This window comes from Protopterus annectens, chromosome 8.part0 (genome assembly GCF_019279795.1).
Source record: "Protopterus annectens isolate FY-2018-M chromosome 8.part0, PAN1.0, whole genome shotgun sequence".
NCBI lineage: Eukaryota > Metazoa > Chordata > Ceratodontiformes > Protopteridae > Protopterus > Protopterus annectens.
The window spans coordinates 1,110,631,544-1,110,646,543 of NC_056741.1; the positions used below are offsets into that span (position 1 = coordinate 1,110,631,544).

The 15,000-nt window shown below is 40.0% G+C and overlaps 1 protein-coding gene across 1 annotated transcript in view; it reads right to left on the bottom strand.

Moving 5' to 3' along the window:
- Positions 1 to 15,000, bottom strand: part of LOC122808411 (pro-interleukin-16-like) — an 81,227-nt gene that overhangs the window by 44,512 nt on the left and 21,715 nt on the right. Inside the window, exon 2 of the mRNA XM_044079373.1 lies at positions 202 to 469. Coding sequence (XP_043935308.1) covers positions 202 to 469 — 268 coding nt within the window. The remainder of the gene's footprint in view (positions 1 to 201; positions 470 to 15,000) is intronic.

The window sequence follows — 15,000 nt, forward strand, 5'->3', positions numbered from 1 at the left end:
TAACATGTATGGAACATTTTATTTTTTATGTTTTCTAAGCAATTGCTTTTCAATTAGCATAATCCTAAATCTGATACAGATTTTGCTATGGTGAAAAGTCTCCCATGTTGTGGTTTTACATGTTATATACTTGCTGTTTTTAACAATATTGCAATTTACTAAATGCATCATAAATAAAGAGGTGAGTCCTTGTATACATACCTGATAATGCAGGAAACTGATTTGACTCCACACTAAAGGATGGACTCTCAGTGGAAGAGCTGGGGGGAGGATTGGTATGCTTTTCACTTTCATTGACCTTCTGCACAACTATAATAGCCTGTTTGGAAGGCCTGGCTCTGTGTAAGATATGAAGTGCCTCACTATGGGTGGCACCATTAAGTGAGTTTCCATTGATAGACAGTAACTCATCACCTTGTTGTATGGTTCCATCTTGCGCAGCCAGTCCATTTGGAAACACCTTATGAACCTGCACATTTTGAACAGAAAACAAACAAAAATATCAGAAACATGTCAGGATATTCATTATGCTGCATGTAGAAAGAAGGTGTCCTCTATTGACTATTAAGTAACATAGTAAAAGCACAAATTTTTTCAGTTCTGTCCTCCTCCCTTACTAGTCAGTACACCATGCATCTAAATTGATATGCTTAAATTCTCTCTGATACTTACAGATTGCTTCTCTTACTTCATACTTCTTCTATCCATGCCACAACCTTTTACTTGTTATCCTTTTTCCTCCACAACCCTTCCCCTTTATTTCCATTTTTGAAAATTTGGATGGTCCCAAAGAAAATATAACACATTTACTAATCATATCAGTTTAGCAATATGAACCCCTGCCCTCTGCGATGGGTAAATGTTGAGATTTAGCCTTCTAGCATCTACAGCTCAGCATATTTCTTGAACTATTTAGTTTCTACATTCAGGGGAATACATGCCTCTTGTTGACATACATCACATTACAACACATGCTAGACTGGGAAACTAAGTCCTGCTGTCCTGCTCCCCAGGTTGACACCACATGCAATGAGCAACCAAACTTGCATGAGGCAAAGAAACAAGGACACCAGCCCAATGTTCAGGAAAATTCATCCACTCTGGTGACTGGAAAGGCCATCCAGACACAAAGAGACTTTGAAAGTCCTCTACAGTGAGTAATTTATTTATTTATTTTTTATTTATTTTTATTTTACATTTGTTAACCGGGCTAGTCTAGCTGGATATATTTCCATTTTCAGTAGAGGCCCGGGGAGAAAAGCTCCACATATAGAGACAACAGATTACAGACTGGTAGGACTTAGACAAGGAATATTGTTATCCAAACAAGAGTAGAAGTTAAAAATTTCTATACAATCTAAATGCGATCATAAAGAATATTATTACATAGTGTATTTATTTATTTTATTTATTTGTAGGAAGAATCCCAAGGAATAAAAATGGAAATGTTCTTAGGAGGCAGGAATGAAGCAAGGCCAAAGAATAAGGGCTTAAATGGTAGAGTCCAGAAATATCAAGGTGCAAAAGGAAGACTGACTCCAAGAGAACAAATCTTCTTCAACAAGATGTTAATGTGCAGGTGAAAAACAAGCCAATTGCTTCACAGCAGCTGAAAAAAGCAAATGGGAACCATTTTTTATGCTTGCTAAACACAACTTTGATTTCAGCAAGTGTAAAATAATAAAAAAATGTTAATTAAAAAAAAAATCTATGCAGATTGCCTCAAAGCCCTGTCCCTGTATTCTGTCTCCTACAGGCTGTTGAGGAAAGATCTATGCCTGGAATACAGTGCATTGTTGGACCCCACCCTGCTGGACCTCTTGCATATCTGAAAAACGAACAGCAACAGAATTACCAATTCTAAAGGCTTAAGCCTTGCCTGTAACATAAATAGGACCAGCTGGGGAGATGGGTATGTACCCCAGAGACTACCCCTTCTCTGGAACAACCTCCCTATCCATGTGAAGCAGAGTTGGTCTCTACCCAATTCAAGTGTTACTTGGGCAATTGAATGGGGAACAAGAAATTGGCACCTATGTCTCTAATGAACACAGACAGTCTGCAAATGATTAATTTCCCAGGCCTCTCTACTTGTTAATGTTTCATCTCCCAAGCCCCTGCTTACATTTACCAAGAGTACCAGAAGTTATCAGAGATTTGGAATGCATATCTAAGCTTAAAAAGGCCTCAATGGTTGTTAGCCTAATACATACCTATGAAACTATATATACCGCAAGTAATGTTTAAGTCTTTAGAGCAGGTAGTTCTGTTGCTTTGTTTTGTGGATATGCAGGAAGTCCATCAGAGAGGGGTCCGACAATGCCTTGTATGCCAGGCATAGATCTCCCCTCAACAAAACTGTAGGAGATGAAATACAGAGCTTGGGCTTTGAGACAGTCTGCATACAACATGATACTTAAACCCTGAATTCTTTTAGTGAGGAGCCTCTGTGGACGTTTCAATTGCTGAATGTGCCTAGTTAGGCATTATACACAGTGATAGATCTGATGAATACCAAATACAGTGGAACAATGACCTCTTTGGACCTAAATACCATACCTTTGTTTATAAGTTGCACAACATAGAATGATTTCCTCACTGTTGTAGTCACTTGATGGTCAAAGACTAGATTACTGTCTACTTAAGTCCTCAAGTCCCTGATTACTTGGATGGCTGTTAGAGATTTGTTGCCAGTATGACAGTTACCAAGGGTGGCTGACTTCCCAGAGAATATTATGTATTTCTTTCTGTTTAGCTTTAGTCCATGGCTCTGACACCATTTCTTTGTCTCTGTCAATCTTTCTTGGGGAACATTAGTGTCAATGGGAGATTCTATGACTGATCCTAATTTACAACTGTCTGCAAATTTATTCAACCAAAAGCCGCTGAAGTTGGCTTTGACTTCAGAGAAGAAGATGCCAAAAGGACCAGTCTCAGGACCAATCCTTGAGGGACTCCATTGGCAAATGGCCTCTTTGTAGAAGTGGACTTCCCAGTTCGAACTTCCTGGATCCTGTCTGTGAGCTAGTTTGCTATCCACCAGGCAATATTAGGGTTTATACCTAACCTCTTGAGGCTGTCAATAATGTCCGAGTTGGGTATTGTGTCAAATGCCTTGGCCAGGTCAAGGTAGGCAGTGTGAATCATTTTACCTTCATCCATTGATTTGACTACCTTCTCAGAGAAGTCCACCAGGTTCAGTACCCATGACCTGCACTTGACAAAACCAAACTGGGTTGGGTCCAGTGTCTGGAGATTTCATTTGTCATTATTGATCACTTTCATTATAATTCCATGGTTTTACTTATGAAACTAATGAGATTTATGTGGCTGTAGATGGCCCACCTTTGAGCAGAGGGATCATAGGATCATAGGAGGTTACAAGGCTAATGGCCCTGGAGCCCTTACTAGCCTAGCCATGAGTTTATCCCCCCCAAAAAAACCTCAGTTAGCACCTGTCACCCCTGTCACTGAGGGACACAGGTGGAACCCCTGGGATGAATTTGTGGTGTCCCATCCACTCATCAAGGTTGCACTTGAAGAGGGTCAGCGAGGTGCTCTGTTTGACATGTATGGGAAGTCTATTCCAGAGATGGAGCAGCCTCTGGGAGACAAACTTGTCTCTCTAGAAGGTTTTGTTAATGTCACATATTAGGTTCAAGCCTTTTGAGCGTGTAGTGTGTGAGGAGTTAGACTTATGCATATGGAGCATCTCTAGTAGGGCAGGGTCCGAGATTGCCTTGTAGGTGAGATACAGATCACCCCTGAACAATCTGTATGACACTGAGTAGAGTGATAGTGATTTGAGCCTGTCTGCATAGGACAGGTGTTGGATGCCATGGATTCCTTTGTGAGGTATTTCAGTGGCCTTTCCAGTTGGTGCAGATGTTTGGAGAGGTACATCCCAAACGGGGCACTATACTCAATTACTGGTCTAATTATTGGTCTAATGAGGGAGGAGTATATGGAGGTAATAACATCCTTTTTTCTGGATGCAATCCCTTTATTTATGAGATGAACCCAGTAAAAGGCTTTTCTTACCACTGCTGCTGCATGATGGTCGAATCTGAGGTTGTTATTAACCTGACTGCTCAGGTCTCTCACCACAGGTTGTGTGCTTAGGGGGTTGCCATTGATGTGGTAATCAGTAAGGGTAATGTTTTTGCAGAATGGTATGATGATGCATTTTTTTGCATTTAGCTTGAGGCCATGACTTTGGCACCAGTCACTAGTTGCTGTGAGACCCTCTTGCACTATGTTAACATCATTTGGGGAGTCAATGCAGCACCCAACTTACAGTTGTCGGCAAAGTTGGTCAGCCACAGGCCTTTTGTCTTTGCCTGTACCTCCAAGAAATAGATGCCAAACAGGAGGGACCCCAAGACAGATCGCTGGGGAACTCCACTAGTGACAGATCTGCTATCGAAGGTGGAGGTGCCTATTTTGACTTTGACGGTCCTGTCGGTGAGCCAGTTGGCTACCCACCTGATGAGATAGGGATTTACGCCAAGTTATGTTAGCTTTTCAATGATGCCCAAGTGGGGGATTGTATCAAAGGCCTTGGCCAAGTCAAGGTAAGCTGTATATACTGACTTTCCCTCATCCAGGGCTTTGGTGACAATCCCAAAGTCAACCAGGTACAACAGGCAAAATCTCCCCTTGACGAATCTGAACTGGGTGGGTTTCAAGTGCATGGAGATTGCCTATGTCCTTGTTTATGAGATCCATAATAATAAACTCCATGGTTTGACAGATCAGACTTGTCAAGCTAATGAGGTGATAGTTTCCAGGGTCAGTAGTGGCACCACCTTTATGCAAGAGGATGACAATGTCGGTTCTCCACTCTGCTGGAATGAAGCCAGTACTTAGGCTGTGGTTGAATAAGGCACATAATGGCGAAGCCAGTTCTTGCTGGAGATGGTGCAGAATACATCCTGGGATACTATCAGGTCCCATGGAAGCTGTGATTTTTGCCTTGAATAGGGCCTGCAACACTTGATCTACAGAGATGTGAGGTGTGGGTCAAGTACTGGGGATGCTGAAAGGGCCATTGGGGGGGACAGGGGGTGACGTTTGCACTGAACCTATCTGCTAGAGGTTGGCTAAGTTAACAGGATCAGTGTAAGTGATACTGTCAAGTACTAATTCGGAACAAACCTGGGCTTTGCCACGGAGGTTCCTGACGTAAATAAAGAAGACTTTATAGTTTCTCTTTGTTATGCAGGCTAGTTTCTATTCATAATTGGCCTTGGAGGTTTTCAGTAGTGATCTAATTTGCTTGTTGAGGATGTCCACCAAATAAGTTTGTGTTTCCTTGAGGAGGAGGTTTTAATTCTGTTGGGTATGGCTGAGTCCATGCAGTTGTACAGGTGCTTGTAAACTGCAGTGGCATACTGTTCAGCATAGTTGTCTGCATCCTCTGGGGGGTAGTCAGCTTTTGAGAAGTTTTTTAGCTTGATTTCAGCTGGGGAGTGTTGTGTGAGATAGAAACTTTGAATGAGACAGTCCGATGATCTGATCTAACCAGGGAAGGATGTACTATGAGAGTGGTGCAGCAGACGCCCATGTTAGTGAGAACCAAGTCCAGAATGTTATCTCCCCTAGTAGGGGATGAGACAAGCTGGACTCGTGCGTTATAATTGATAAAGTCGAGGAATCATTGAGACAGTGTGTTAGTGCAAGAATAGTTCACCCAGTCTATGGTGGGATAGTTGAAGTCACCAAGGATCAGGGTGTTAGGGGTACCTTGATGGATTCTCGTAGATCCAAGTAAGAGGAGTGGGTGTCCTGAGTCATGGAGGGGGGTCTGTAACTAGTTATAACTTGGATGGGTGTCTTGCCAACTGTCAGTTGTACCTGGAGTAGTTCCAGTGCATCATGCTGGCAAACCAGTCTGGAGGTGTGCTTGTCCTTGAGGAAGATAGAGACTCCACCACCCTTAGTCTTCCCAACCTCATTTTGGGGTCAGAATGTGTGGAATGAGGTATAGCTTCGTAAGGCAGGGATGCTGTTCACAGTCCTGAACCAAGTTTCTGTGACCGCACAGACATCAGCATCTTCTAGTGCAAGGAGGGCTTCCAGTGGGTCATTTTTCAGGTTTAGGCTCCTAGCATTAAGCAGCATGACCTTCAATTTGCTTTTTGACATATCTTTTATGTTGGAAGGTTTGTCTTATGGATATTGTCTAAAAAAGGCACAATGGGGAAGGCAAGAGCCTTGGCCAGGATCCAGAAACCCAGTGGTGACAGGTGAAGGCCATCTCTGGCAAAGCATCAAGGCCTGTTGACCATGTCATCCCAGGCAGACAAATACTGGATCCCCTTGGAATAACACCAGAAACTAAGCCAATTGTTGAAGTCGATTATTTTTTGTTGCTATTGTGGTATCATTCTTGGTGAAGGTAGGATGCTGCTTAGGGCTAGGGTCATACCTGCCTGGAACACATACTGTGAGAGTTCAATCATGTCTCTCTTCATATAGTCCAGGGAGGTATGTCTTAAGTCATTCACACCAACATGTACAATGATAAAGTTGTACTTGTTGTGCAGAGACTTAAATGCGTGCTTGATGTGGCAGATTATGGCACCAGACAGACAACTGACCATGACCTTCTCCTTGTCCAACCTGGTGAGGGGGACATTGGTATGCCTCACAATTGAGTCACGAATGACTAGTGTGTTTGGTTTATTGCTATGTCTTGTGGGCTGTGATGGTTTATTGTTTTGCCTTATGGGCTGTGTTTGTGAGACACTGGTGTGTTGTCTGTTGTGTGTGATGTGTTTGGTGCTGTGAGTGGAATGTTTGCAAGTGTGTTTTTGAGGTCTTTGCTGTTTAAGTAGGTTTTTATTGAGGACATTTGCATAGGTGAGTCTGTGTGTTGTGCTTGGCTATGTGATGTGTGTGGTGTGGTGTTTGTGCTGGCAATCTCCTCTTTGTCAGGATTACTGATTGTGGCATGAGAGATCATGGACTCCAAGTTACTGATGTACTGATGTACATGCATCTCTTGCAGGTGGAAGAATTATGTGCTAGGAGAAGAGGGTTGTCAGTAAACATGAGGCAGTTGCTACACTGTCTCAGTATGCCCATGGGAATTGTCCAGACATAGTGTTCCGAATATTTGGCTAGACTTATGGAGAGAGGGTTTTGTTAAGGGTTTGTCCACAAGAGTGTAGACCACAAGAACCTTCTTAAATGTAAAGTAACTGGCCTGAAGCACAAGTGCTAAGACCAAAGCTTAAAATGCTTAGAATAACAGATAAATGTAATTAGGTTACTAACAAGCAGTAATAAATGCAGCAGAATAAAAGCACGTGAACACTTAAGAGCAAACAGCAAAAATAAGGTAACAAAGATTTTTTTTTTAAGTGGAGAGGGAGGAAACAGAAGATAGTTCAAGATTAGGGAACTAAGGGGGATGGCCTGCCCAAATGCTCTCTCTCTACTTAGTACACTGAGCTGATGAGATAGGACAGGGAGGAGTGTTCAAAGTCAAAGAAGTAAGGGGGTAGTCCTACCCAAATAATCTCACTGCACTATGTTGAGTAATCAAATGAGATATGACTGGGAGCAGTGATCAAAATCAGATTTAGAGCAGGGGTGGGGATAACCAAAGTCACCATGTTTAAGACTACAACAACATTTGAGAGGGAGAGCGGGAAAAACAAACAGTGCAGACAACAACAAAGGACAGAAACAATAAAGCAAATATATAAATACAGCACAGTGCAAACTGAGTTGCAAAAAAGTTACTTATCAGTTTGGAATATCAGATGGTAATAGATTCCAACTCTGCACACAGCCAGGAGAATTTAGATCTGCTATATCAGCTCTGCACAAATTCACAGAAAAGCAGTTTGTACTGGAAGTGCAACACAGAAAACACACCTCAGGCAGTGACTAACAGCTAAGATGGGTTGGCTCAACAACCCCCCCACACAAACACACACACCTGAAACTAGTTTCTGAGCTACCCTGAGAAAAAAAACAGTGCAGACAACAACAAAGGACAGAAACAATAAAGCAAATATATAAATAATAAAGCAAATATATAAATACAGCACAGGGCAAACTGAGTTGCAAAAAAGTGTACTTGTCAATTTGGAATATCAGATGGTAATAGGTGGTGCTGCGGTAGCGTTGTCGCCTCACAGTAAGACATTGTCCGGTACGATTCTCAGCTAGAGCATCTTCTGTGTGGAGACATGTGTGAATGGGCGTACCTTCGTTGAAGGTTATGCGTCAGGCCTGGCAAGCCGGTACGTAAAAATCAATTGCCAATCATTAGCGGACCGGAGTTCCGCTGTAGCAACCCCTAACTGGAAAAAGTTGAAAGGCACAAACAAACAATAGATTCCAACTCTGCACATAGCTAGCCCAGGAGAATTTAGATCTGCTATATCAGCTCTGCACAAATTCACAGAAATGCCCTGGTTGCTGTTCTCCTTTTGTGAGACATGGAGCCTGTTTAGAGACTGTGGTTAAATAGTTATTCCAGATGGCCTGATAGGTCATGTCTCATGCTGTTTAGAAGGCAGCCTGGAATATTGTCAGTGCCCATTGGTGCAGTGTTCTTGGCATTAGACAGAGTATTGAGGGCTTATTACCTAGTTACAGTAGGGGGAGTTATATTTTATAGTAATTCCTGAGGGGAGGTTTGGGGGAGAGAAAGGTAAAATTACAGCTGAATTTGCTTTTCAGTAGGTTTGCTATATCTATTGGCTCAGTACTGGTGACTCCGTTAACAATAAGTTCTGCACACAATTGAGTACTGCATTTGAGGTTGTGGATATAGCAAAAGAATGCCTTGTGATTGTCCTTGGCCTGGGAGGTCATATTTACCTCAAATTTGGCTTTGCTGGACTTTATTTATCCTGTCAGTTGTTTGTTTAGTTTGATACAAATGCTTTTATCCTGCTTGGTGCTACCTACATTTATATATTTCTATAACTATCTATAGCTATCTGTTGATTATATATATATATATATATATATATATATTTTTTTTTTTTTTTTTTTTTTTTTTTACATGGATTCCCTTCACAAGCTCGAAGTCTCAAAACAAAACTTTGAACTGCAAATGGTTGAGACCATAAGACTGAAATTTTGAAACTTTGAACATTTTGAATGGAGATTGCCATACAGTGCGGAACAGGAAATTTACTGTTTTCCTCACTGTAGGGCAATCTCGGAGTTGGCATATTTATTTAGCAGGGAGTATGGGGGTGTAGGGGGTCTGCAAAAATAAAAAATTTTTTTTTATTTATTTTTTTATTACAATTTTGAAGTTTCAGAACTTTGATCTTATGGTCTCGACCACTTGCAGTTCGAAGTTTTGAAACTTCGAGTTTATAAAGTCGATTCATATATATATATATATATATATATATATATATATATATATATATATATATATACACACACATAGGCTGTGTAGGTCTGTGGGTTTTGTCCTTCTTGGTAAACAAAAATAACCTGAGAACAAACTGATCCAATAAATATAAATCCCAGTGAACATTCCATGGTGAAACTGTACTTGTGTAGTAGCTAAATTGTAGTAATAAAAACAGCCTTCTCTGCTGATGCATCTATTTTGTGTGGTTACCTTCTGCCATGAGAACAAATTACTTTGAAAGGTGCCTTCTAATGGTACTGGGCAAAGAAAAGATTTGTCAGAGAGTTGGAGGATTAATAATCAAATGTATCCTGTGATGTTTTAAAACATTGAGTCTGGAGACACAAAATTTCCCATTCAGTTTGCACTGTTGTATGAAGTCTGAATGACAATAAAGTTCACTTTGACATGACTTTGACTTAATTAGAGGTAATAGTGTCTTTCTTTCTCTATACTGTTTCTGTCCAGTTGACTGTTAGGGTTGGGTATTCATATGCTCAACTTCTTGCCCCCAGAATTAGAAACAGAACATAAAATAATTAAAAAGAATTAGGAACAAAGGTCCCAGATCAGGAGCACATCTGAAAAATTAATATAACTTATAAAAAGATGACAGAATAAGAAGATTTGAGTTAGCATACATTTTCTGAGGTAAAAGAAGTCTGTATTTTGAATGGCTGCCATTATTTTTGACTACAGTCCATCGATGATTTGCAAAGAATTGATGATTCTAGTAGGGACAAAGCAAACTTATGAGACAAAAAAGGGACAGTTGAAACAGAGGAGAGACTCCCTATAAGAAGTGTGAAAACAGAAAGGGTGAGTTTCAATGACTTGAAAAAAAACTCTAAACTTAAAATTAGTAAAATTCTCCACCCCACCTTAGAAGCAGTTCCTAAACTTGACTATCGATATGTCTTGAAGTATGGGGAATACTCAGAGATATAGCAATCTCAGGCTTAACATACATCTCCCTCATTCTTAGCTAAGTTCTACAGATATGAGGGTCACAATTATGAGCCTCCTGATTTCAACAAGGACCTGTTTAGAAGGCTGTTACTCTCCTTTTGTTCTTTTTTATCTGAAGCAGGTGGATTATAAAATTAAGGAAGATATTGTTTCTTTATTTTCAGGCTCTACAATAATGTCATCAGCTGATTTGGCAAACAGCATATAATAGGTAGCCAGTTAGCAAGCGTAGACATTACGTCCACAAGTATATAACTGTTCTGAATCCCGCAAGCCTTCTTATGTCTACTCCTGACAAACTTGACCTTGAAGAAACAGTTACCTTCACTGCATGAACTCCAGTCTTATCTACTGTAGCAATAAGGTTATCTAGTTTACTTAAGGATAGAATCGGTAGTTACTGAACTCCTCAATGTATCCTGAGCCTGCTCTAAAAAGCAAGTACAGAGCTTAAAATGGCAACAGTGAAATTGCTAAATGTGTACATTTTTATAAAATTTGTCTATCAGTCTTGAGTCATTATCAAATGTAAAAATGGCAAAAGGGCTAGAGTTTGCATTTTGAGATGATACAGAAAGGGAGAGGATAGCAGAGTCTGCCTTATGGATATTGTATAAATCTTGTCTATCCATAAGTGCTGTGGACGTCCTATCCCCACTTTCTTTGGTATTACTGTTTGTAAAATTCTTGGTTCTATTAGCTTCCAAAACATCCTGAAAAGTGTTATGTAGAAGATGGGCTGTCCATTTAAATCTGGAGATATCATCTTCAGCCTGAAGAAGAAGAATCCCCTGCAGGACATTTGAAACCTTCTTCCTATAAAGTTTGCTGTTTCTGAAAAGACATGTCCTCTGAAGGAGACCTCAAAGACTGCAAGGAAGTATCCTTATAATCACAATCTGTGATAGGAGGACAGTCTATCAGAATCAGAAAGAAATCTCACTTGTCATTACAAGAGAAAAGAGATGGGCTTATTTTTCCTTTTTCTTATTAACATCTGGGACCTCTGCTAGTACCTGCGGAGGTCGATGTCCCTGCAGTCTAAGCATAGACTGGGGAAGATTGACTTGAGGTTTCTAGAATTAATTAAGTAGAAACATTATCCAGTAAAAATCTTAAACTGAGATGCTGGCTGAGCAGTGCCAGAAGAGCATGCATTAAAACTTTAACCAAATGTTTAAGTGTTATCATAATGTCCAGATGCCCTGCTCAAATTATGATATGCAGACAGCAGGTAATTACATCATTGTTTCGACAGGTGCTAATTCGATTACTTGAAAAGTATAAGCAATTGTAAATTAGCTACATAACTGATAACCTGTTAAATTAACAGTTTGGCAAAAAAACCCACTATCAAACATATTTTTTTGGCAAATAATTTTAACAGGTTGGCAATTACATGCTTAGTTTATAGTTACACATTTCAGTTGACCTAATTAGCACCTACCCAAATACTGATGTAATTACATGCTGTCAGTATATTACAGATACAGTAGGACATTGGGGACAATTGCATTAAGACTTCCATAATCAGCAGTTTTACAACTTTTTTTTTCAAGAGTATTCATGAAGATGCAAACAAACTCTCTTTTGTTGAAAAAACAAAATGTGCTAAAAAAACTTTTCCAATGATATTTAATCTGCAATGTTAAAAATGTTCTAATACACAGTTTGGTAAGAGGAATATGAAGTATAATTACTGCTTCATAAATGTCCCAGTTGCTATGTGAATAAGTTAAAGACAAGGGAACACGTGGACTGTGAATTTTAATTTGATCATGTTATCTTTTATCTTGTTAGTAGTTAGAAAAAGTTAAGATTGTTATTCACTTAATTCTTAAAGAAATCAACAATAGAGCTAAGATAAGTCAACCCGGTGGGATAGAGGGATAAAGCCCTGACTATGACACAGGTGAACTGAGTTCGATTAGCAGCTTGAGCAACTGATGGGCTGGTAGGTGAGAATGGGTTGCACCTATCCTAGTGGGGAAAGAGTCAGTTCCTGGCCAACTGTACCTTGGGGGGGTTCAAATGCAGCCTCTGTGGTGACACTGGTAGGCATATCACCATCAAATACAAAAACATGTCACGGCCAGTGAGACACAAAGAACCTCTAATGTGTGTTCAGATGACATCCCTCATGGCAGATATGAAAGGGACTTTGGTCCCTACCACCAGGGAATCAGGGTCAGTGTGTGACTGAACAGGCTTGATGGTCAGCCAGTAGTTGAAGCAGAAAGATACAAGGAAAAAACAAACAATAAAGAGCTAAGATATTTATGTTACTCATGTTTGTCTGATTGGTTAGATTAATCACCAAGTACAAGTCTACATACTTGTTCTTTATATTACAAAACACACTGTTTGACTTGAAAAGTTTCAGTGATAGTCAACAAAAAGAACTTGGAGATTACAATTAGTTGCAAAAGAAGACAGAATGTTTTATTTTCTAGACTATATAGACTCTTAATAGAGGAGTGGTGCTAGCATACAGAGATATTAAATACAATTTTAGGTTTAAATTTCTATGCTTCACTTGTATGTCACATGGAATCAATATGATGATGGTAGCTCTAGCTCTAAACCAAAGCGTAGCAATACTAAACTGAGAGGAAGATGTGCAACACACACTCAAGAGACTCCCTTGTATGTGTAGTAGCCACCCACTTGCTATAAAAAATGTGTCATCTGTGTATATGTTTAATAATTTCTAAATGACTATATGGGATTACAACATTCACACGTTTAGACAGACGGTAGTCTGTAAGCCTGTAATGTTAACCTGTAACTGGTCCTAACAGCTAAACTTCCTCGGGCAACTAACTTTTTGCCATAGCCAACAACTATTCTTTCCTTTAAGTACAGCTGCCTTTACAGACTCCTTTAGGTGTAGTGAGATCAATGACAGAAAGATCAGACAAAATTTATGCTGCTCCATTATTCTAGAAAAATATCAGGTCTCCTGAGAACAAAGGTCTAACAGCCTGACTGCTCAAAGAATGTTTTACAATTATCCTAATAGCATAGGGTGAACTGTCAGTGATTTAGGATATTTTAGTTAGTTTATTAAAGACACAGTTTCCTCAAAATAAATATCCACAGGAGGGGCACTAAAGAAAGGACATCTTAACACTCAGTATGTATATTTAATCACAGACAGTCACCATTTTACCATAAGCTAAAAAGTCTTTAACATCATCCTAAGAACTAGAAAACAAAGGATGAGATGGGACCATTTTATTTTTTTTGACTAACCCTAAAGTAAATGATGCAATAAGAGCTGTTGAAGCTATATTCCCTTTATTCAGCAAATTAGAATATTCTTTAGAAAATATAGCAGTTAAAATCCATAGCAGAAGAAGCAAATTGGCGTACTGGTTACTATCATCTATATCACAGGAATCTAGACATCTGGCATTTAGGTAGCTGATACTTGACACTAAAATATTGCTATCTGGCATCTGCATATTGGAAATCAGATTATCAGACATCCTTATTAAAATCATATGGAAGTTAGGTATATGTTTTGGTATTAAAGAAACTGAGGGCAACACCAATCACATTTGCAAAACTTAAATAACAGGTCTCGCACCAGATGACTGGGAATAGACATCCCATATGGAAACTATTTCAGAAGCCACAGAAAAATGCTAAGTGTCAGGCACCAGCCTAGTCTCTGTAGGCAGACCAACAGCTTGTCCCTGTACTGCTAACCTCTTTTGTAAGCCCCTGGTGAGATAATGGTGTAGATGAGAAAACTGCGCATTCAAGATGGTGAAGTGAAGCAGTACATCATGAGTCACTGGAGGTTAAGCAGGCTCATCTAATACATCATCCAAGGCCCTCTCAATCAGTGAAACCTGACACTGAGTGAAGCAGTACATCATGAGTCACTGGAGGTTAAGCAGGCTCATCTAATACATCATCCGAGGCCCTCTCAGTCAGTGAAACATGACACTGAGTGAAGCAGTACATCATGAGTCACTGGAGGTTAAGCAGGCTCATCTAATACATCATCCGAGGTCCTCTCAGTCAGTGAAACCTGACACTGAGTGAAGCAGTACATCATGAGTCACTGGAGGTTAAGCAGGCTCATCTAATACATCATCCGAGGCCCTCTCAGTCAGTGAAACCTGACACTGAGTGAAGCAGTACATCATGAGTCACTGGAGGTTAAGCAGGCTCATCTAATACATCATCCAAGGTCCTCTCAGTCAGTGAAACTTGACACTGAGTGAACCTGATTTTTTAACTTATTTCTGCAGCCCCTTATTGTTTTTAGAATCATTTTTTTTTTCTTTCAAAATACTTTTTTCAGTAGTCAAAGACGGGTCGTAGAAAAGGAAAAGGGTGGAGAAAGCACCGTGCAAAGAGACAAACAGAAGGGCAACAAAGAAGCTGAGGGCAGCAAAGATATATCTCTAAAGGAAGGTGGCAGAAGGGATTAACAATGATATCAGGATAAAATGATTAAAACACAAGAGGTACTGAAGGGATGGTTTGTCTCTTTCTTCACAAAGTTGAGAAGAGTGGGTGCCTTAATGTCAGAGAGAAATTACAGAGTGGGGAAAGCAGTGCAGATACATCAAGAAAGAGCTGGAGACAATATAAAGGGGATAACTACTCTAAAGAAGGGT